Genomic DNA, 24,927 nt, shown 5'->3' with positions numbered 1-24,927 from the left:
CACCAGGATGTCTTTTGGATAAGTCTGAAACAAGCTTACAATTTACAGACTTCTATCAAATGTTTTTGAGAAATGTTTTGGAAACAAAAAACAGAGGCCAAAAACATGAGATGCACAGACATTGCATAAATCTAGACACAGCCTACAAGATAGGACGATACATAGAAAGCAAGACAGAAAGAAAGAAAGAGAAAGAAAGGGAGAGGGACTTTGGATAGCTTTCCTCAGCGTTTGGCAGGTTGTTATCTACACACATAAACTAGAACAATGACTTACCTTACATTCACCAGTAATTGGCACACAGGTGGGTTAGACTTTGATATTGGGCGTATAGTCGCAACAAGGCAACCACGCAACCATAGCAGCCGTATAGCAATAACCACACCTCCTCCCTATAAGGAATTCGACAAATTCCGACGGGCGGAGCCCATGACGCCGTGCATTTCTGAATGAGTCCTCGGAGAGACGAACTACTAGCAGTGCAGAAATCAGTACCACCGAGGAAGAAGGCTGCCAAGAGTAAAGTCGGAATCGAAGAGGAAGAAAACGTTTCAATAAAATGGAATACCGGGGATTTAAGTGCATTTTGTTTTTTAACATATTTATTAACTGTATATTTATTTCACAACAGAATAAGGAAGGTGAGTAACCTACAATTTACCTAAAAGTTATTCTAAACCAACTTCCTTTAACATCAGAGGCAGGTAGCTCGTATGGGTGAACACGAAAAGTATGCAGTTGCATTTTTTCGGACAGGTTAATAGCCATGCATTTGACACCAATTTAAATGAATTTGAAAGCACCTTGCATTACATTTAGCATGTTAGGCTATTTACGTTTTGGGACTGTTTGTCTAATTCTAGACTAATATTCAGTGTTGTTTGAGTGGTGTGGTATATTGCAGAATTTGTGCTGTTGAAAGTTGGATTGGTGAAGCTTTTTGACAATTGACTGTCTTCTCCTTAAATATTATTATTACGCATTTATTATCCTACATATAACAGTCTTATAGGCTACTTTTGAGGGTATATTTAAACTGCTCTGTACAAAAATCTCACTCATCACAATGTTTAATGAGGAATTTACTGGATGTTATCTCTGTCGGGCTATAGAAGCTATTTATTTAATGTGACAACTTAAGAGCAAGTAGTCTACTACCAGAAACTAGAAAATAAATGGTTCTTTCGAGGCGCATGAAACTGAAACTTTTTTTTTCTGGTCTTTCACAGAAGTGCTCTTGGACATGGTTGCATCGGGATCCGAGCTGGGCTGGTTGAAATGGCCAGACGAGAACGGGGTGAGTAACTTGGGGAAAAAACGTTGTCACTCTCGACAGAGTATCTACCTTTTCGGGATAGTTTCGAAGAGAATTCTGTTTATTTGCTTTATCAGCTGTTCTTAGAAGTCAACGCCTGAGTGGGCGAAATTATATTTTTTAGTTGTTCAGGGTGATTTTTAGAGCACATGTCTTGATGTGTTCTATTAAAAAAAGGATTTAACAGTTTCAGGATTGGCTTTATCCTACTGAAGACAGCGTTTAAGCAGTTAGACAGGAAAAAGTTTGAAGGATAAGTGCTGCAAGCTTTCTGCGTGGAGAATACTTGTGGCCTCGTGTGGTTTTAAAGCCCTGTCTTCAGGATTTTATAAGTAAGGGTGTAATTAACATTTAAAGTTAGGACCATGTGGTGTTTTTTTAGACATGTAAGTTAAGCACTTCAGTGGAGCTGTCTTTTTACACTCGGGTTTTGTTGCTGAAGTTTTTGGGGAATGGTTTTCATTGAATAGTTGGACGAGAAAGGCCTGGTGCATTGAAAACAGAGGGAATTAGTTTAGTGCGCCTGCCTTGCCTGGCTGCAGTTAGCAGGTTTTCCCTTTTTCTTCTCGACTTGACTGATCTGGAATGTCAATGCAAATTACTGTCCGTAAGGTGATGGTGGTTTGGTACAAGTTCAGACAAGTTTCCCTTTGTGAAGCTTAGCTACAACATTAAAATTCACAGCTAAAATGTTTCTCGTTAAAATAAATAATAATAATAAAAAGCGTTGCCTATTGCCTGGTGACTGAGATGAGGTAGGCTATGTTAAAAGTTAACATGTGCAGCACAACTGCAGTGTACAGTGTACACATTAACTGCTCAGGAGATCTAATTTAAAGCACCCTGTCCAAAAAAAGCACACATGTCAGCAATGTTTGGACCTCATGTTGGTAAAAATTACAGTCTTAATGAGCTACTGGGGTTTTAATGAGGGTATAAATTCCTTTTCAACTGGTGTAAGGACTCAGAAACAGTATGGCCTGTATATTTTTTTTATGGGGGCATTTGTTCTCCAGTTGCATGATTTTCTCATTCCTATGCCACACACTGAGCAAACAATGCAACACTCCTGTAATTAATAGCCCAGTGGCAGCATCTATAGCCAGAACCGCACAAGGCAGCTGCATGCCGAACACAATGAAAGGGAAATGTTTCCCACTGTCCAGACAAACTATATCAGCAAACATGGCTGACCATGGAGAAATAAGAAGCTCTGTGGATATTACTTGAGGCTAAATCCTGTATGGATGACTTGGTGATTGTTGCCTTCCTGTTCAATTGTGTGGTCAGAGAGCCTTTTGAGACAAATCTACCAGGGTAAGGCATTCATGATCTGTGTGCTTTGCTCTTTTTTGTTCCATTGCAGTGGGAAATAGCTCAGACTGCTTTTAATGGGTCTTTGCACTACAACTACTTTGTATGTAATGTGGAGTCACCCGCTGGCCAGGACAACTGGCTCCGCACCACCTTCATTCAGCGCCACCCGGCGGCCTCGCGAGTGTTCGTGGAGCTGCGCTTTGTGGTGCGGGACTGCAACTCCTTCAACGGCGCCTCGCTCACCTGCAAGGAGACCTTCAACCTCTTCGCCTCCGACTCCGACGTGGACATCGGCACCAACTTTCGCAAGAGCCAGTTCCGTAAGGTGGCCACTATCGCCCCCGATGAGATCTCGAAGATGGGTGGGCTGAAGATGAACACGGAGACCCGGATGGTGGAAGGCCTCAGTCGCAAGGGCTTCTACTTGGCGTTCCAGGACATCGGGGCCTGTCTGGCTCTCTTCTCAGTCAGGGTTTACTACAAGATCTGCCCGGCCACCATCAAGAGCCTGGCAGCCTTCCCCGAGACCGTGGCCGGCGGGGACAAACAAAACCTGCGCAAGGTGGCGGGCAAGTGTGTGGAGAACGCCGTGAGTGCCAACCCGCCGTTCATCTTCTGCACGACGGAAGGCGAGTGGGTGGTACCCGTCGGGCAGTGCCAGTGCCGCGAGGGATACGAGCCAGAGGGCGATGCGTGCCAAGGTAAGAGATAACTTCCCGTCTGACACACTCTCTAGTCTCTCCGACCGTGGATGTTACAGGAGTTGTTTGTAATGGGAATTAAATGGCTCATGGAGCAGGAATTCTGTCCCCCTGGGTACATTGCCTCCCATGAAAAGGAATGGAATGCTTCAACAGCCTCGAGCAAGTCACCGCATCAATCTGTGGCCATAAACAACAAAAAAAAAAGTCAGTCATTCAGTCAGTCAGTCATTTTGGCCAGTGATTTTGGCCACAGGTTGCTTAGGAAGTTAGGAAAGATAGAGAGAAAGGAAGAAGGGAAGGGACAGGTCTGCTCATATCATAATAGTCTCTCATTTTCTTGTTCCCTGGCTGAATCTGCTGCTTATCTCTTGTGGAGATGTGGATAGGAAGCATTGTTTTGGAAAGAGGCAGTGGTGTGGAAATGAAGTGTAGCTCTACTCTCTTTACCTTTTTATGAATTCATCTCCTTTGTATTGCTCTGGGCCACCATCTTGGGAAAATTCAGGGAAAAGCTTGTCACTTATTTCAGGGATACTTTTCCCCTTAATTTCTGTCCTCATGCATTCTTTTAAGACTAACAGGCTCATACCTCAAGTGTGTAACTGTAGCGAATGATTGCACTCAAAGCAAAAGTTTTCCATGGACGTGTTCACTGCATGCCTAGAAAGGACATGGAATTACCTGGGTCTGTTGGGCATGTAGCATTTTCTTCCTGACCTTGTTCTTTCTCACGGTGCATTCTGTAGGCTTGAGTTCAGTGGCCTGACATTCAGGTGTTTTGTGACTCACTGTGTGTGTGTGTGAGTGTGTGTGTATGTGTGTGTGAGAGAGAGAGTGCAGGCATGCCTGGGCCCGTAAGGAGTTACAACATTACAGAACCCTTCAAACTCCATCACTTTCAGCGCACTTTACTTTCCGCACGCGATCTTGCCGAGACAAGTTGAATGAGCAGGGAATGTATACAAACTTGTTTAATGAAAAAGAGTTTATACTTGAGCACTGGCAACACTCGCCTCACAGGTAGATGGCCTTGAACAGTTTACTTGTTTTGCACAAACACTGAAACATGGTTAAATATGGTGTTCCGTCTCTCCTTGTGTGGAGTGGACCCTAACGTCAAACATTCAGCAGGATATATTTGTGAAAGCTGAGAACCAGAGTAGGCAAGAGGGAGAAGGAGAGACAAACAGAGTGAGAAAGGGAGCTAGAGAGAGGAAAGGGAAGAAAAAAAATGGAAGGGGCATTTTTAAAGAGGTGGGGAATGGAATGTAAAGGTAGTAGAACAATGCAGCACTGTGTTTGCAGCCAGAGATATTGGTCCCTCTTGCCCTCCCTCTCCTCTGCAGCCCTCCCTCTCCTCTCTTCTCCTCTCCTCTCCTCTCTTCTCTTCTCCTCTCTTCTCTTCTCTCTTCTCTCTGGTGCATTCCTCTCCTGAGCTTACCGAGGAGCCTCCCTGATTACGACAGGCCTGAGGAATTCCCACGGGGAGTGCTATGGGCCCTCTCTCTCTCTCTCTCTCCCTCTTTCTCTCTCTCTCTGGCCTCCATCATTCATATATCAATCAATCAGTTGGCCATGTAGTCAGAGAAATAGGAGAGGGCAGCATGAGAGCGATAGATTAAGGTGTGCAACACTTAGTGCATCCTATCTCCACGCCCTTATAACATCATGGGAAGCCCTCTTGAACTAATTGGCCAAAGGTAAATCCGTGTGTATACCCATGTTTTCATAAAAACGCATAAATCTAATCGTTTGTTTGTTTTGTCTCACCTTACCTGTGGGTCAGTAAGCACTTAATCTTTGTCTGACAGTGTGCCAGTTTCTTCAGCTGGATGAGTCACTGTGTTCAGTCAGGATCTGTCTGGTTTGCACTGCAATTCTGAAAATAAAGAATCTCTCTTTCTCTTTCTTTTTCTCTCTCTCCCTCTCTCTCTCTCTCTATCCATCTCTCTCTCACACACCCACGCACACATACACATACACACACACACACACACACACACACACACACACACACACACACACACTCACACACACACACACACACACACACAGCCACACTCTGCACTCTGTCCCTACTTGCATTGACTCACTGTTTACACTGACACAATTTTCCTAGCTATAAAGAAGTGCCCCTCCTTGCTCATAATCTTCCTGGGCACAAAGGCACACATACCTCCTCTGACCACACAATGGCACATTTCGCTTGACCTGTGCTGTGATTGGGCAAGACGACCTCATGCCCACACCCTTTGCCAGCAGAGACACACAGAAAACACACAGAGCAGCGCAGTCCAAACCTGACCAAATGCTGGGCAACCATTTGTCAGGCATCAGTAAAGGGTTGATCACAAATACATGGGAGTTGGGAGAGCTGTTCTTTGGAGGGTACTGGTGCTGCTGGACTCCCCCCCCCCCTCCCCCCTTCACTTTCCTCTCATGGAGGCGTTCCCGATTTACTGTAATCTCCTGTTTCTTTTTCTACCCACTGGCTGGAACAGAAACTGTTGGTGACTGTTCAGGCTGGTGTGTGGTGAGTGACTGACTAGGTAGTAATTGACTTGGGTGTGTGTGTGCTCAAGAGCTGTAAGTGCTGGTTAGGCATGCATCTTTTTTGTCTTTCTTCCTCCGGGCTGTTCCCTCTCCCTGATTTTTCTCCTCTCTTCCTGTGCTTGCTCTTATTACGTCCTTACTTGCTTCTTTTTTGCTTGTTTTTTGGCTTTTGTGTAGGCCTTCTCTTTCTCTCTCTTTCTCTCTCTCTCTCGCTTTCTCTCTCTCTTGCCCTCTCTCAGTCTCTGCCACTCTACTCTGTCCACTCTCAGTCCATCTTTTTTTTTTTTCTCTCGCTGAGAGTGAATGTGATACAGCTTTTTGGCCCTCTCGGTCCCCACAGGGGCTGGCTGCCCAGTCCTCCTCATGCTGATATCGCTCAAATGTTTTTTTGACGGGTTTGTTACTGATGATGTTGTTTTTGGCCTGGGAGCATGGGTCATGGAAGCGACACGCACTGAGACTTTAAACATCCAGTTTCACACGGCCTCGGACGAAACCTTACGGAGCCCCATCCCCAGTGTTGTCTGGTGTTCAGTAAATAAACTGGACACTAAATGTCCCCCCTGTCCAGCATCGGTCGCCATTAGAGATAAATAGATGCTTAACATCGATGGCCTTTATTCATGTGTCATCAAACGACTGGTCACATCAGTCGTTTCAAAATGTCCATTTTGAAAATACAATATATTTTGACCAGCTTGATAAATCCTCCAGATTAAGTCCACTTACACTCATCCCCACGTCTCAAGCGGCTGACTAACACTGCAGGCCTTGATCACGTTATTTGACTAGCTTTACTTTCCTTTCACCGGCATCCACGCACACAACCCCCTTGAGCTTGACTTGATTGGGTGCATGAGCTTTCGGGAGATGAGCAGCTTAGGAGGCACACAGCTGAGTGGTGTTAGGTGAGGGGGGGTGTAGGGGGGCGTGAGACCTCGACTCAACAGCAGGAGAGAGAGAAAGCTTGATAAAGAAATCAGCACACCGCTGTGTGAGAATGGGCCGAGAAACTCACGCTGTGCAATTTAGTGAATTTGCAGGGCCGATCCTCCCCATTGTGTGCGGCCCACTGGAGGTTACCGGGTGGGGAGAGTGCCAGCGAGGTACCGACAGAGAGAATGATCCGGGCTTTGAAGGCTTTGTCTCCCCCGAGCGCAACACTGAAACTCCACCACAAGTGCTAGCCTCCGATACCACATTGGCTAAAGCGCTCCCGGGCCTCTTTGATGGAGGGCGCGCTAGAGAGGAGAACAAGGAGGTGCTGCGGAAATATGTTTTAAATGTGCGGCTGATGCTAAGCGCTGAAGGTTGTTTCACCTTGTGTGACCTATAATTACTCCCACCTTTACTTCGGGCTAATTTACTCGGTTTAAGCCGTTTTCCCCCCCCCATCATCTGAATTGTTTTCTCTGTTCTCTGTCCTGCTCAGACAGAAGACTTTTTTTCAATGAGCTGTCACTGTGTTTACCCCCCACACCCCCACACCCCCCAGCCCATGTTGCTCCCTCACAAATCTTGTTGAAGTATGCGTTTAAGACGGCACTTTAGTCAATTTTGTCATAATATTTAGAGTATTTGTGAGATTCAGTAGACGGCGGATAGATTTGTTTGTCCTTAAGTGTAAATTTAACGTGACCTTGTGGTTTGGGGTTCTCGGAAGTCGGGCGGTTTGCAAAGGGGAGGAAAATCCAGAGCACCGGTATCTTTTCTTAAATGACTCAGGCATGGGAGTTAACGGAATGTTTCCACCCAAGAGAGAGAGAGGATGCCCACATCAAGCATGGCTAAGTTTGTCTGTGGAGAAATCCCTTTTCTCTCTCTCTCACCCCTTCTCCTTTTGGAGGAGTGAAAGAATGTTTTCCCCTGCCAGAATTTGAGGGTGTGAGTGAGTTAGTGTCTGCATAGGTAGATGTGTATTTGTTTTGACCGTCGTAGCCATAGTTTCTGCGTCGTCGGTGCCATGCTGTTCACGGGGCGCTGGCTCCTGTTTTATGGCCGACTTAGTCCACGGAGCTATGTTAGTGTGTGTGTGTCTGTGTGTGTGAGGGGGGTATATTTCCTGTGCGTGGCATTCCAATGATGGAGGGCCTGAGCTGGAGAGGGGATGTGTTGAGTGCATTGTGAGGCCGGTGTGTGAGGTCAGCACTTTCCTGCCCAGTATCGGGGCAGTGTCAGACACACACACACACTAATTCTATCACACACACAGTCACACACACACACACACACACACACACACACACACACACACACACACACACACAGGACGAGCGGCGGTGCAGACCGGAGGCCTGCTAATCCTCAGTGACCCTCCAACTCGTCGGCTCAGGGCTTTTCATTGTTGTGCTCATTCACTGGCCTTCATTCACTCACTCATTTTCCACATAATAAGGAATTTTGTTTATTGGTTTACGTGGCCTCTCCGAGCGGAAGCAGACTTGCAACACCACCTGAATATGGGGAAACTAGGAGCGCAGGAAAAGCTCAAAAGGGCACGTGCTTGTTGTTTGTGATGATGAATATCACGGTTTTCTTTTTTTTGGACAAACCACATTATTTTGCAGAAAACACTCAGGACTCGGGAATACACAGAGTCTTCGAATGAGAGGAGCTTATTAGCTTCTTAGCTATTTCTCTCTTAATATATAGAATGCCTCTTCCTATCCTTTTGTTTTGTTTTTCTTTTCAGCCCTTTCTCACTTTAATCTGCATTATTGTCTTTAAGGAGGAGGAGAAAAGTGTGAAAAGACCAGGATTACGGCAGTTATTGTCGTCCGTTAACGACTAGATGAAAGGATGAGTAGAATTGTAAAGCAGAGATGTAATTCTCTTACAGCTGTTCTATTGGCCTGGTAATCCCTTTGACTAACGTGGTCCCCATACCTAGATCACCCCCCTCCTACAGACACACACACACACACACACACACACACATACTGGCCCAGGGGCATCGTGTTACAACTGCCCCTCCACCCACAGTCTCACGCATTGTTGAGCATAGCCACAAGGCCACTCACTCAGACAGACAGGCTGTCAGGCTGTCACGCACTCCCCAAAAAACACACTCTCCACACAAAGCATCAAGAGGCTTGTCAGCAGAAAGAGAGGACAGAGAAACAAGAAAAAAACTGCAACAATTTTGACCAAAGGGGAAAGAAAAGAACAAAAAAAGGCCAAAGAAGACATGTTGATGGATGTTTTTTTTTTTCTAAGACCCATTCCTGCAGCGGCAGGTTTTGCTCTTGATAGCAATCTGTGTTTCTAAATGATGCTTTTTCTCATGTGATTTGCGTTCCCCCCCCTCTCTGGCGCTCTCCACGGACACTACTTCTGGAGTTAACCTCTCACCCCTCCGAAACGAGTCCCTGGCTGCTGTCCTCACTCACTGCGCCGCTCTGTTTGTTTTGCTTGGCCATCAACTCCCGACAGACCCGGCCCTTTAACTCACTGCTGCCCAGGGCCCTGAGGCCACCTCTTGCCTGCTGGCTCGCAGGCTAATGACTTTAGCTTGGCCTTGTTTTTCTTTCGCTCTGCCTATGAGGACACCAACACCAGCAACCCCTCCCTTCCTCTCCCCTCCACCCTCCACCCACCACCCGTTCCATTTCAGTCCTCGGTTCTCTCCCTCTGACTCACTCTTTAGTCCTTGAGGGATTCCTCACGTCTAGCCGTTATGTATGCCTTTATCCATCCGTCCACTCATCCATCCATCCATCCATCCGTCTGTCTATCCGTCGGCCTCCTCATTAGCTCCGCTCCCCTCGTCTGTCTTCGCCCCTTCTGTCGACAGGCCCACTCGACCACTGTGGGGGCCAGGCGGGTCACAGGAGAACAGGAGATCTTGCTCAGCTCCCCACAATAAACAAACACGCACTCCCAGGCCTCTCAGAGCCTAATCCCCTCAACACTGTGCAGGAGACCGGCTCTTCAGGACTTGGCGGGGAGATGTTTTTGTAAAGTCGCTCAGCTGGTAATGTCAGCGGTCCTCAAAAGTCATATGCCTCATTTTTTTCCCTTTCTTCTTCTTCTTTCTTTCCCTCTGCACCCCCCCCCCCCCCAACCCCTTCGGCCGTTTCTTTCCTTTTGCTTTAAAACCAACCTCAGCAGTGTTTCTCTCGTTGGCTCTTGTTCCTCGCCTGCTTTGATTGGCTGGCCTAGGAAGGAAGCAGAGCGGCAGCCTCGCGGTTCCTGCTTCCTGTTGTGTCCGGCGCACAAAGACAAAGCCTTCGGAGTGCACAGGCGCATTCCTTTTTGGCCTGCGGGGCTGCACAGATGCAACACTCTCTCAGCTGACGCGCTCCTCATTGCTTCGCAAACATTTCGGAGATTGCAACACTCACACTCACTCACACATTCACACACACACACACACACACACATATGCACATACACATGCACATGTACGCACAAATCATCTAATCAGTCATCACATGTCAGCCACATTCCTTTGTTTGGCAGCTGTAATCAGCAGATATATCGATTCCCCGGTAGTTCACTATCAGATCGAGATCAAATAAATCGGGCAATTTGTGCTTTTTTCTCTTTCATCGAGTTCCAAGACCATTACAAGATGATCACCTCCGCCCATTCCAAATTGATTAGTCCCCTTTTATCTCTCTTTTTGTTAGGAGGCTTGTTCCCTGTGCTCTCTTGGCATGTGGGATCTCCACCCTTCCCCAACAAGTGTTGGTGGCAAGCTGAATTGAGGAGTCTTGTGTGCCTGTTGTCCCGGGTGAATGGCCCCGGCTGAATGCGAGACGGACCCTCACATGTGGCTTGAGGGGCGAGGGAGGGGACCCCAAAGAATCTTGCGGGGATTACGCGAGGAGGGGGGGGGGGGGGGTGGCAGGGAAGGTTGGGTAGATGCGTGGGCATATGAATTGAGGCTCACCGCAGCAGCTGTTAAGTCCTCTTGGAAGTGAATGGAACAATTCTCTCTCTCCCCCTCTGTCTGTCTGTCTCTCTCTCTCTCTCCTTTCTCGCGTTCCCTCTGTCTCTGCTTTCTCCTTTTCTCTCTGGCCCCAGCAGGAGTCATTATCTCCCCCCGCCCCACCAGACCCCACTTCTGTCTCCACTCCCCAAGTCCCTCTGTCTCTCGCCCCTTTCCCCTCGTGTCCGCATAGGTCGCGTTAATGAGTTGTAGTAAAAAATGTAGCCGCAACAGCTGGCACTAGAGCAGGCGATCGGGGTTCCACTTGAAAGGGAGGAATGAGTAACATGCAGGCCTGTTTCTCCGACTCTGCGCCCAAATTCTTTTCATGCTAAGACGTTTGCTTTTGAAATCGGAGCGCGCATGTTTCTCATATACTTTTAGGTAATGTATACCTCTCCCTGCCTCTCCTGTTTTACGGCAAGCGCTGCAACCATAAACAAGGGCCTCCTCGAAACAAAGCTTTGGTCAGGGATGGGGGGGGGGGGGGGGGGGGGGGGGGGGGGGGGGTGGGTGGAGGGACTCCTGCTCTATAATCAGTTGTGTTGGCAAAATATTCTCTTTCCGGCAACCCAACCTGAAACAAATAAGTGACCCTGTCATTCAATGAATGCTCCATCAGTTTTAGAAGAGTGACTGTGCCCCCCCCCCCCCCCCTCCTCAAATCGGTGGTTTAGAGGTTTCACTGGAGGCGAATTTCATCTCCCCTGACTATTGTTCCAGGCTTGTTCTGACTTTTCCTTTCCTGGCTTCTGACACTGAAACCGCCGCTGATTCTTCACATATTTTCACGTTATATTGGAAATCTTTCCAAATTTGCCTGTGGCACTTTTCTACCTCTATCTACTCACATGCTCTTGCAGACAGCTTTATCGCATTGTTTATCTTCCCCTACAACCCAACCCCCCCTCCTCACCCCACCTCCCCCATCCCCCATCCAATCGCACGCACATTAATTTTCTGTGATTCATCAAAGGCGCGCCGCACGGGTTCACCTTTCACTTTCCGGACGCCTTGATCAAGTTTCACGCTTGATCTGACGTTCATAAAGCGCATTAACGAGCCCAAGCTGATATCGGTGGTTACCTCCCTCAGCCAGTGGAGGGTGGGGGGGTGGGGGGGGGGGGTGGAGAGGTCGTGCTAAAGGAAGGGGGGGGGTGCTGGTGGTGATTGGTGGGTGGCGGGTGGAAGTGGACGGAGGAAGGACGTGACCAACGCGTGCTGGAATGTTTCTGGACAGATGCAGGGGCAGACCTTTTCATTTTCTCCACTATATTTCCTGTTTATAGTTTTTTTTTCTGAACATGTAACAGAATGACGAGGTCCAAAATATATGTCCATCCAGAAAGGTCACAAAGAAACACTCATGCTGTATACAGAGAGGCCGGCTCCGTTGGGCAGTGCTTGTGTTTGTTCAGGGCCGTGCTGTTGACTTCCGTACAGTCTTGTGTCCGTACAGTGGGCCGGGACAACTCATTGTTGGAGTTCTCTCGAAACCTGTTTAGTCTTCTGGTAGATGCAGTTTTTAGCTAAGCTCTTTCTCTCTCGGTTTTATTTAGTTCACTGTCTTCTTTCTTTGTTCGGAAGTGTGTGTGTGGGTGTGTGTGTGTTTGTGTGTGTGTGTCTGTGTCTGTGTGCGCATGTGTGTGTGTGTGTGTGTGTGTGTGTGTTTGTGTGTGTGTGCGCATGTGTGTGTGTGTGTGTGTGTGTGTGTGTGTGTGTGTGTGTGTGTGTGTGTGTGTGTGTGTGTGTGTGTGTGTGTGTGTGTGTGTGTGTGTGCGTGTGTGTTTGTGTGTGTGTGTGTGTGCGCAGTGCTGACTTGCTTGACTGGAATGTGGGATGACTGGTCTTGTTTGTAGAGAAGAGAGAGAGATGGTACAGAAAGAAGAGTAAGGAGTGTGTGCATTAGTTTTTTTTCTCTCTCTCTCTTTGTGGACTTTGAGCACTCCCTATCCACGGGGGAGGGAAAGAGACAGACACTTCAAACGGAGTTGCTTTAGTGAACCTCTACATTTGTTATGAACTTGACACGAGCTTTCAAAAGCCCAATCTTTGTTGTATGTTTCTCTTTCCTCCTCTGTCCCTCTGTTCCCCGGCCAACTCCCGTATGTGTGGTCTCCTTTGCAGAGTGTCAGCCAGGCTTTTTCAAAGCGGACGCATCCAACGAAGCTTGCCAGCCGTGTCCAGCGAACACCCAGCCATCCGAGGCAGGAGCTCTGGTCTGTCCCTGCGTGGATGGGTATTACCGTGCCACCACAGACCCCTTGTCCGAAGGCTGCTCCGGTAAGGACACAAAAAAAAAAAAACACCCACAATGCCCTTGTCTGTCTCGTTTTTAGTTTTATTTTCTATTCTATTGTATTCACTGCTAGTTGTCCTATCCACAGTCTGATTTGTCATACTCTGTTGTATTCTATTCTCATTCTGAAGGCTTGCCCTCTGAACCTGTGGATCTGGCCGCATCACCAGTCTCGGGCGGCGTGGGCAAAGTGATGCTGTCCTGGAACCCCCCGGAAGACACGGGCGGCCGCTCGGACCTGACCTACCGCGTGACGTGCGAGGTCTGCGACGAGCTGGCCTCGGCGTGCGTGCCGTGCGAGGACCACATCCGCTTCGAGACCGACGTGGCGGACACCAGCGTGGTGATCGGCCAGCTGGAGTCCGGCGTGAACTACACGCTCAGTGTGGAGGCGCGCAGCGGCGTGTCCCAGTTCAGCGCCCAGCGGGCAGTCATGTCCATCACCACCATCCTGCACGACACCGGTGAGGAGCCCGAGCCAGTCAGCACCGCTTCAAACAGCTCTACAGTCCACCACGGCTGAAGTGCCCTTGAGCAAGGCACCTAACCCCTCACTGCTCCCCGAGCGCCGCTGGTTGGGCAGGCAGCTCACTGCTCTGGGTTGTGTGATTCACCTCACTGTGTGTTCACTGTGTGCTGTGTGTTCACTAATTCGGTTAAATTGGGTTAAATGCAGAGAACTGAATTTCCCTCACGGGATCAAAAAAGTATATATTCTATTCTATTCTATTCTATTCTATTCTATTCTATTCTATTCTATTCTATTCTTACAGTAAACGTGCTTTGAGTGCCTTTGAAAAGCACTATATAAAATGCAACACAATGTTGTACTACATTACATTACATTACATAACATTTGGTGGTTGATTTGGTTAGTAAATGCTTTTATCTAAAGCATCCAACCATGCAGAGTGGTGCAGATATGCTTCCTCATCAGTATGTGTGTTCACCAGGTTGTGTTCTTAGCACCTGACTCTAACTGCTGAGCCACAGGAAGTGCCTTTAATAGTTCTTACTGAAACAAGAAGTTCGACATGAAAGTGGTTGGGATGAGATCACTTTTTTCACCCAAAAGACAGATGAGATGTCCCCAACTGTTACATGTGAAGCTACACCCATGTTTGCATAGTAGTATACTTGGCGGTGGACTGAGGGTGTTTTAATGCTGTTTCTAATCTTGTGTGGTGACCTCCGACCTCCGGCCTCCTCCTCCACAGATCCTCTGAAGGTGACGACCATGCAGCTGGACGAGCGCAGCCCCAGTAGCCTGTCCCTGTCCTGGACCGTGTCCCGCCGCGGCAAAATGGCCGCCCGCAACCGCTACCAGCTGATGTACCGCAAGAAGGTTAGAGCAGGACACAGTCTTCTTAACTCCGCTCGACACAAATCACTGACCGGTCATTTTTTCAGCACCGAGAGGCGGACTCCCCGCTCTCAATCGCCTCAGCGTTGTGTTTGCTTTTGTTGGCTAACGTCCCCGTCCTGTCGCGTTCGCTCTCTCTCTCCCTGTCAGGATGGCGAGGGCGAGACCTTCTCGTCTGGCACCACGTACACCGTGCTGATCCTGGAGAACACCTCGGTGCAGATCGCCGACCTGGCTCCGGCCACCGCGTATCTCTTCAGGGTCCAGGCGCTCAACGCCGACGGCACCCCCGGGACCGACGTCATGGAGCACGAGTTCACCACCATGGCAGAGAGTAAGAGTGGGAGGGAGTGGGACATCTCTGATGTGTGTGTGTGTGTCTGGGGTTGACTGTGTGGGGCAGAGAGAGAGAGCGAGAGTGTGTGTGTGTGTGTGTGTATGTGTGTGTCTGTGTTTGTGTCTGTGTGTGTGTGTGTGTGTGTGTGTGAGAAAATGACTTCATACTTCAGAGCTGAGTGGTCCTGTTGCAGTACAGTGAGTGTGTGTGAATGTGTTTTTTGTGTTTAATTCTCTTTCCTAATTCTTCTCCTTGTTTCGTCCCCTCAGCTCCAAACCAGGGCAACACCTCAGTGATTCTGGCTGCAGCGGTGGGGGGAGGCGCCATGCTGCTTATCGTCGTGGTGGTCCTGCTCGTACGCAAACGGTCAGTACACACTCACACTCACACACACACACACACACACACACACACACACACACACACACACACACACACACACACACACACACACACACACACACACACACACACACATAAACACACACACACACACACACACACACACACACACACACACACACACTCTCTCTCTCTCTCTCTCTCTACCCCCTCCCCAGTCCCAGTCCTTTGTCTCCCCCTCAATACTTACTTTGTCTCCTCCCCATCCACTCCCTTCTTTAACGGTCCCTCCTCTCTTTTTCTTTTCTTTCTTTCTTTTCTCTCCATAGCAAATGATCCAAAAGGACATCTTCTTCTGCATTCATCACTGCTCCTCTCCTCACTCCCCCTCTCTTGCCTCTTTCTCTCTCCAATTTAGCTGCTTTCAGGCCCCTTGTATCTGTGTCTGTTTCTCTCCAGTGGGGAGGAAAGAATCGCCCCTGAATGCTCTCTGAGTCTGTGGCTCCTCAAAGCCGGCGCTCTAACAAGTAGCAGGTCTGAAAAGGGCCGAATCAGAAGGCCACATTGTTTCAGATAAGAGGCGACTGGTTCTCTTTGAGTCTCAGACATTAGCAGAGGGCTCTGTGAAGGTGACCCCCCCCCCCTTCCCCACACCCTCACCCAGCCCCCACCTCCCCCCACCCGCCAGCCCTGTCTGTCGGTGATAACCCGACCTCCTGTCACCACTTGGCAAACACAGGCACCTTTTTTCATTTGAAATCAAAGCCCACGCTCTGAGAACATCGGCGCTTAGAAATCATTAACAGAACGCTCGCAGCACCAGCATGGGAAAAAACGGCACAGAGGTTTCCCTTCTCACCAAAAGGGATATATCCGGGCTTTCAGAATTAGGTTTTTAAAAGTTTTAAATGTATATATCTTTCTCTTTTTTTCCTCTGCAGGAGAAGAGGGTCTCACACAAGACAAGGCCCAGAAGACACCTACTTCAGCCCAGGTAAAACTTTGAAAAATTTGAGTTGATCTGAACCACGTTATCCTCCACGTTACTGCTGTGGCCCTTCTTCTTGACTTCGACTTGATGTCCGTTTGACTCACTGTCCTCACTGGATCTGTTTTTTCCCAGAACAACTGAAACCTCTGAAGACGTACGTCGACCCCCACACGTACGAGGACCCCAACACGGCCGTGCACAAGTTCACCAAGGAAATCCACCCCAGTCACGTCACCAAGCAGAAAGTCATTGGCGCTGGTGAGTAGCCTCGTCTTGAGTGAAAAGAACACCCTGCAGTCTCTCAGGGGGCACAGTTGAAACACAGGGAGCGAGAAGGGTGGTTTCCCCCCTTCTCAACATGTGAAGGCATTATTTATTTGGAGTTACATGAGAGGCACAGCTCACTGCCTGGAGTGACAGTCGAAACACAGCTCAGATCAGAATCTGCACATTGGGGATTCTTGCACTACATGTTTGGACATATTTCAGAGTGGCAAGTTGTTCCCCCAAGAGAACATTTGTTTTCCAGAAAAAAAAAAGACACTTCGGCCTGATCGCGTCTGTTTGCGTAACCCTCCCGGCGCTCCCATTTCTCCTCCCCGTCATGTTTGTTTTCCACTCCTGCTAATTGAATCCAAAATAAGACGTTGCACCCCTTTATTAAATAAACAACGACTTAATTGAAACAGTAAGCTGGGTTTTTTGAGAGGATGTACCTCATTGGTCGGCGGTCGCTGACCTGTGGCAGGGTGGATTATGGTGCAAGGGTCACCTTTACCCTCTGTCCACCCCCACAGGATTTCCCACGGCCCGCCACAATCCTCGCCAGGGCGAGACAGCTGATTCCCATAACTAACCCCCCTCCCCCCAACACACTCAGATACACACACAAACACACACACACACACACACACACACACACACACACACACACAGTTAAAAGCACACACTTACTCAAACACTACAACATTCCCCCTCCCCCCTCTCCAGACAAGCCATTGACCAGCAGTGTCCAGTTAACCCTCCTGATTGATCACCTGACCTTAAGGTGTGCCGAGGCCGTGCCATGTGTTCTTGTTTATGCTCGCCTGTCTTCACACCCTCATCCTCTGTGCCCTGTGCCTCCCTGCAAGCCTTGATTATCTGCAGAGCATCTGGTTCACAGTTTATTTCCCGGCCCCTATAAAGCGCTGCAGTTCAAACACACTGAGTCAAGAGTGGCGCGGTGTGATCCGATGTGTCTGTTTATCTCATGCCCCTATCCTGCTGTGCTTCGCTGTAGGGGAGTTTGGGGAGGTGTACCGCGGCATCCTGAAGGCGCCCGGGCGCAAGGAGGCGGCGGTGGCCGTGAAGACGCTGAAGCCGGGCTACACGGAGAAGCAGAGGCAGGACTTCCTGAGCGAGGCCAGCATCATGGGCCAGTTCACCCACCAGAACATCATCCGCCTGGAGGGGGTGGTCACCAAGTGTGAGTACCTCTCTCTCTCTCTCTCTCTCTCTCTTTGTCCCTCTCTCTCTCGCTCTCTGTCTCTCCCTCTTGCTCTCTCTCTCTCTCTCTCTCTTGCTTTCTCTCTCTCTCTCCTGGACTCTCTCTCTCTTGCTCTCTCTCTCTCTCTCTCTCTCTCTCTCTCTTGCTCTCTCTTAGCTCCAGTGTTTGTATATTTTGTGAGCATTTTTGTAATGCTTCGAGAGTAGTTCTGGCAGTATTTTTGTTTTTCTATCATTCATTTGGCTTTATTTGCTCATTTCAGTCAAACATGCCATGATCGTGACTGAGTACATGGAGAATGGGGCCCTGGACAAATACCTAAAGGTGAGTCATGCACCTGTCTCAAACATTACCGGTGCAGCTGTGACCTCAGCTTCAACCTCTCACAATGGTAGATTACACAGGAAAATGTCTAGGAATATATACTTATAGATACTTATATAGACCAGCTAAGGGGCATTGTTCAGCTGTAATCAGTGTAACCTATGGACTTTTAAGTGACTGTTTTACATTACATTTGGTTGACGCTTTTAAAACAAAGCGACTTACAACATGGTAAAAACATTTAAGCTTTTAAGAGAAATTCTAACAACAAATTAAAAACCACAATAAGTGCATCAATGAGCGTAATACAGTAAGTGCATCAATGATCGCAGTTAATGCTTTCTAAAATGGTTGCTATAGATTTCATAAAATGAAGGCACAGCAACAAGAAATGTAACAATTTATTCATAGATAAAGAATTATATTTGCATTTCATTTGAATCAAGTTATGGTTGTGCAGTAATATAGAGCGAAATGTGATCAAGGTTTGTGTTGGATTTTACTGGAATGCAATTCAGCCAATCATAATCAAGGACCGGGACTGTCTATCTTAGAAATGTATTTTAATATTTTTTTTCTGTCTTTTCTTTCCAGGATCATGATGGGGAGATGACCTCCTTCCAGCTGGTTGGAATGCTTCGAGGGATAGCAGCAGGGATGAAGTACCTGTCCGACATGAGCTATGTGCACAGGGACCTGGCTGCCCGCAACATCCTGGTCAACTGCAACATGGAGTGTAAGGTGTCCGACTTCGGCCTGTCCCGCGTGCTGGAGGATGACCCTGAGGGAACCTACACCACCAGCGTGAGTTTCAGACCTATTTCCAGCTCCCCGTTTCAAAGCATGTGTAATTTCATCGTCCGACTATTATTTTCGATGTGGGGAGCGTGAACGAATGCCCTTTCATTGTCCACTGACCTTTTGTCTGTGTGTTCACCACAACAGGGAGGCAAGATCCCAATCCGCTGGACGGCTCCTGAGGCCATCGCCTACAGGAAGTTTACCTCGGCCAGCGACGTGTGGAGCTTTGGCATCGTCATGTGGGAGGTGATGGCCTTCGGCGAGCGGCCGTACTGGGATATGAGCAACCACGAGGTAGGCCACCAGAGTTCCGTCTGATGCAACGAAATGTAACGCTATGCGTGGGTGGACCGACCAGGGAAGGGCAAAGCACAGGGAAAAGGGAAGGAGCGTTTTTTTTTGCTGTTGTTTCATGTCGCGGTTGGAAAAGTTCTCCTAAATATAGTCACGCATAGAACATGAGCACGTCGGAATGCAAGTGGAAGAAGGCAGAAGGACTCAAGCGAAACATCTGGACACGAAAGCCACTGTTCTGATGAGTTGTTTGTTTGTTTGTTTGTTTGTTTGTCTGTCAGGTGATGAAAGCCATAAACGAGGCCTTCCGCCTGCCCGCGCCCATGGACTGCCCGTCGGCGGTGTACCAGCTGATGCTGCAGTGCTGGCAGCAGGACCGCTCCAAGAGACCCCGCTTCCCCGACATCGTCAGCATCCTGGACAAGCTGCTCAAGAGCCCCGAGTCCCTAAAGGCCATCGCCGACTTCGATCCCCGGTAAGACTTTCGCCTCGGCGCCGGTGCTCACTCGGCACACGATGGCAAAGAAAGTGTGAGAAAATCCAGAGATGCCTGAGGTTTCGTTCGGTTGCCAGGTGGCATCCGTTTGGTATGCCGGGGAGGTGTTGGGACATGCACGACGGCATACTGCAGAGCAGAGCGTCAGCGATTTAGTTTGATCTTTATCAGCGTATTTGCGTGCCGTGGGGAAAACAAAGGGAGTTGGGGGGGCAGGCAAAACTGCCACACTCTCATCTCTTATCAGTTGAGGAAACCGCACCAACAGGTTTTCCTTAAAAAGTAGCTGCAACAATGGTTATATGTAAATAGTATCTATCTACAGTATGTGTGTGTGTGTGTGTGTGTGTGTGTGTGTGTGTGTGTGTGTGTGTGTGTGTGTGTGTGTGTGTGTGTGTGTGTGTGTGTGTGTGTGTGTGTGTGTGTGTGTGTGTGTGTGAGTGTGTCTGTATGTAGATGTCTTTCTGATGTAGATGCCTGATTGTCTTTGGCCTTTGTGTCCCATCAGAGTGTCCATCCGGCTCCCCAGCACCAGCGGTTCTGACGGGTCTCCGTTCAGGTCTGTGTCGGAGTGGCTGGAGTCCATCAAGATGAGCCAGTACAGCGAGAACTTCTCCTGCGCCGGCGTCGTGTCCATGGAGCAGGTGCTGCAGATGAAGAGCGAGTGAGTACACACTCACACACACACACACACATACACACACACACACACCGTCCCTCTCCTCCATTCACACCGACTACACACACACTTACACACACCATCTCTCTCTTCCATACACACACTCATACACACACACACACACACACACACACACACACACACACCATCCCTTTTCTCCGTTCACACAGACTACACACACTCACACACATACAAACACACACACCATCCCTCTCCTCCTTGGTTCACACAGATTGCACACACACCACCGCTGGCATAGGAAGGCAGCCCAACCCGCCCAACGTCGGCCGAGAACCGAAACTATAAACAGTGGCGCAGTTGATGAGGTAGCACAAGATCATATTTTTAGGCAGCTTAGTATTTTGGCCTTAATTCTGAAACATATTGAAGCGTGTTTTCCATATTTCATCCCCAAAAGCCAGTAATTTAATGACCCGAATATGTGTGTCGGTTACAAGGATTACCAGTCTGGGCCGCAGACCAGCATACTTTACTAAATCTGGCAGGGATGGTTATAATGCCATATCATAAGGTGTAATTAATATTCGGCCGTCTAACAAGGTGCCCGCTCACTTTTATTGTCCAATAAAAGAGCTGAATTGCCGTGAGTCATTGTCGTTGGAGTTACAAGGGAAGGCAAAGGGAAAGAGGAAGAAGGGAAGAATAGGCTTTTTCCCCCTCAGCGGCCTGGTGGTGGTGGTGAAGTGGTGGCGGCTTGCGGCCAGCCTCCCTCCCTCCCTCCTTTCTTCCATCCATCCCTCCCTTCCTCCCTCCATCGCTCGTATCCCTCCCAAGTGCCCGCAGCACTGGTCCAGCGCAGGGCTGCCTGGCTGCAGCCAGAAACCGCCATTTCAGCTCCGGCCTGGGACACACAGGGCTGTGTGGCTTTTCTCTGCCCTCCGTGGGGAGAAGGAAGGGATGCAGAGAGAAGAGGAGAGGAGGTGAAGAGAGAGGGAGAGAGGGAGGGAGGGAGGGAAGGAAGGCAAAGGGAAAGAGAAGGACCCAGCTCAGACAAAAAGAGGGAGATTAGATGGCTGCGGAGGGATGCCGAGATTTGGAGATTTCGTTTTCCGGACGGGAATGGGGGGGCGTCGGGGGATCCGTCCCATCTTTAGCCTTAGCGGGGTGAGAGTTCAGGAGGGGACCTGCAGAGAAGAGGCACAGCTTTTTGGGAAAGCGGGGAGGCTGGAGCAGAGTTATGACCACACTGACCCCTGGCTCTCTTCCCATGTTCGCTTTTAGCTCTGGAAGCTGGGTAAACTATGTGCAGGGAGGGGACAGAACACGAAATAAATCCCTTTGATGTGTTTTTGTTATATTTTTCTGTGTGTTTTGTTTGACTTTATGGCCGTATGTTCCATCTGTTGTCATCTGGTAGTACTCTTAAAAAGACCAGCAACTATTTACAAGGCTCCCACTTTCCTTGCCTGCCAGGGGCCTGGTTCATGGCAGCGATGGAAGATCCTTGTTAAGTCATTAAGACCCTAATTAAAGATGTAATTAGGCAACTGGATCCGTCCGCGTTGCATGCGTGCGTGGCTTTGCTCAAAAAAACACCCTTTTCCGTTTTTTTTTTTTTGGTCTTTCAGCCTCTGGGTGGAAAACTCTCGTCTTGTTGCAGCCAGGGCTGAGATTCATTGCTCTGGCCCCCCACTCAACCCCCCTCTCTCTCTCTCTCCGTGTTCTCCTTCACAGGGACATACGGAACATCGGCGTCCGGCTACCCGGGCACCTGAAGCGGATCGCATACAGCATCCTGGGCCTGAAGGACCAGACCAGCACCCTGAGTGTGTTTGCGGTGTGAGGCAGACGCCCCTGACACACTCACTCACACGCGCGCGAGCATACACACACCCTCTGATGCCCAGTGAAGCCTCTGAAAGCCCAGGCCCCCAGGCACTGACTGACTGACTGATCTCCACACTACCCACCCCATCACCACCACCACCACCCCCCCCACCCTGAGCTGCAGGGACAGCTCCTTACTGGGGTGGACCCCCCCCAAAACCCCAAACCTACCCCACCCCCCCAGCCAGCCTGTGATGGACTCCTGGCGGTGTGACATGCCGCACATTTGATAGACTTGATATCAACGAATGGAGAAGAGCAACGGTGGGAAATGGGAGAAGAAAGCTATGGAAGCTATACATTGGACCATGTATAAAAGATATATATTTTTTGATATTCTATTTTTTTTAAAACATTCTAAGTTTTGTTTGGTCTTCTTACATGCATGCTTCTCTTGGAAGAAGTGTAATCATCAGATTAGATGTTAATGTTTCTATTCTGCTGCGGGTGCAGGATCTGGGAAACCCAAGCGGGCATATGGATGGTGATTCTTTGTTGGCATTGCAACGTCTGTTAACTCTAGAGGGGCCCCATTCACCAAAGGGCACGACTTTTAAAAATCGACTTTCCTAAGGGCTTGATCTCGCCGTTATTTAAAGGGAGGGCTATTGAATGGTGTAAATGGAAATGGGATTTCATTTGAAGCTTTGAAGTAATTCCGAATATAAAAAAGCACCTCAATTCTTCTGAAGATGAAAGTCCCTTCGGGAGAAGTGACGAGCGTGGAAATTTGTATAAGCTGGGAAATTCTTGTTGAATCATTGCTCGTTCCAAGGGTATTCTTGGGTGACCTGCCAGGGCATGTTGAGTGACGTCTCTGTCGAGGGCACTGGCTTTAGAGGATGACTTTGTGGCCTTACTTTGAAATTTGCAGTGGAGAGCCTCAGCACCAGCCATCAACAGTCGTGGGGGCCTGGGCCAGCGTTTATGTTGTAGCCATGAAGCGCCTGAGGAACTTGGAGAGCGCTTAGAGGGGAGGCCACAGACAACCCAGAATAGGGAAAAAATAGCACTTACAAGGAAAAAGAAAACACTCACATACACACACACACACACACATACACACACATACACTCTCACACACATGCACACTCACAGAAGGCAACAATTCTGAGGCGGCCGGATGGTCACAGTTGAAATGGCAGGTTTGGTATCCTGCTGTAGCCTTGTCTCTCCTAATGAAGGGGATGACATTTAAAAACGGAACCGTAGAGAGGGGGGAGACCGAGAGAGAGAGAGAGAGAGAGAGAGGGAAAGAAAGAAAATGGAATGGGAAGCTCCAGTTGGTGCCGAATGGAATGTTGCCGATCTCTAATTGGAAAAAGGGGAAAAGCCTGCAGTGACAGGGCAGTGGTGATTGCTGCGTCGAGTACACAAGGCTTGCGCTAAGTGCAGGCAAGGCTCCAAGCGCTGGCAGGCTCCCGGGACGAGTCCAAAGCGTTCGTTTGTCAAACAGCAAAGAAATGTAAATTGCCAGTAGACATCCAGTTGATGGGCTGTTGGTTTGTCCATTGTACTGTACGTCAGCACATAATCAACTTCTTTGATGATCTTGCAGATTATTGTAGATTAGCAGTGCCAAATTGATTATGTGACTGGAGATGCCAGATGTCTTCTTATGTGGGGGTGAAAACACTATGTGCTTTTCTTGTACATGTTAACCATTCCTTGGGCTTCTCTTCATTCTGTTCACCACAAACCCGTCTATAGACAAATGACTGAAAAAGAAAAAAGAAAAAAAAAAATCCACACCACATGCTGTATGGAAAAGGGGAGAGGACATAATACGCTCTCTGACCCTGGGTGACATTAGGCCTTTGACTGTCTGGGCAGTCACTGAGGATCTTCCCAGGACATCTGTCTGCTCACCTCAGAGCTCAGCTCACCTCATCTGTCTCCATCTATTTCAGCCTTTCATTTAACCATGAAAGCCAAGGAGGCTCTTACTGTGGATTTCATTTGGATATATTTTTAAACATTGGTGAATGTTTAAATACAGATTATTTTTAACTACTTCATTTTTTTTCCTTATATATGAATATAATAATTTGTTCTTCACGGTCCTCATTATGATTGTCTTGAAGCTGATGCCTAACGAGTGAGCTTGTTTTGGGACTGGGCCATTGATGTGTAGTGTTTTTTGCAGTGGTTGCCTCCACTGTGACAAAGGGAAATATAAAAAGTGTAGTTTGTTGACTCTGTCTACCTTTTATTTCATGTTTTATACAATTTCTCTTTGCTATGTTTTTTTCCCTAATTGCAAAGAGTTTTCCCACACAACAAGATCTCAATGCTTTTACAAACAATTTGGCTCTCTCAAAGGAAAAAAAATGACACATTATTTGGCCAATTGTTTTGTACTTAATTTAATAGCCTATTTATTTTATTCTTTTATTTATTGTCATAGTTACACTGAGTTGGGATTTATTTGTAATTGAATTTCTTTTTTTTCAATCACAATAAAGTCTTTGTAGCCTAAATATTACTGCTTTGAGTTTCTCGTCCCTTTTTTAGTGAATGGAAAAAAGAAAATGTAGCATATTGTTAATATAAAATTTGTAAATATAGCATATTTTTTGTGTACTGTCATATACCTGAACCTTTAATAAAAAATATTGATCATCTAGAGAAGTGTATAAGATATGGATCTTTTCCACAGAAAGGAAAACACATATTAACCCATGCAGCTTTGTCATTGTACTGTAGTCCTCAAGCACACTACTTAGTTGACTCAGCCAGGCATACAGTACACCTATAGTACATAAAGCAAACATTCCATATAATAAGTGAAATGACATGGCCATGGAGTATTGTAGCCATTTGTATTGCCTGCCTGGTCTTC

At 48.1% G+C, this 24,927-nt stretch overlaps 1 protein-coding gene across 1 annotated transcript; it reads left to right on the top strand.

Annotated features, from left to right (window-relative positions):
- Positions 1-497: 497 nt before the first annotated feature.
- Positions 498-24,705, top strand: epha2b (eph receptor A2 b). Its single transcript, XM_062541650.1, has 17 exons — positions 498-641; positions 1,230-1,297; positions 2,682-3,333; positions 12,950-13,105; positions 13,253-13,585; positions 14,339-14,466; positions 14,635-14,818; positions 15,091-15,187; positions 16,105-16,157; positions 16,287-16,412; positions 17,437-17,622; positions 17,906-17,967; positions 18,562-18,771; positions 18,913-19,062; positions 19,344-19,537; positions 20,067-20,222; positions 21,933-24,705. The coding sequence occupies exons 1-17, from the start codon at positions 560-562 to the stop codon at positions 22,039-22,041; spliced, it is 2,946 nt and encodes a 981-aa protein (XP_062397634.1). The 5' UTR covers positions 498-559; the 3' UTR covers positions 22,042-24,705.
- Positions 24,706-24,927: the final 222 nt, after the last annotated feature.

Source organism: Sardina pilchardus, chromosome 7 (assembly GCF_963854185.1).
Source record: "Sardina pilchardus chromosome 7, fSarPil1.1, whole genome shotgun sequence".
In the NCBI taxonomy this organism is placed as follows: Eukaryota; Metazoa; Chordata; class Actinopteri; order Clupeiformes; family Clupeidae; genus Sardina; species Sardina pilchardus.
The sequence above is the reverse complement of the archived record's forward strand: the minus strand, read 5'-3'. Positions and strand labels throughout refer to the sequence as shown.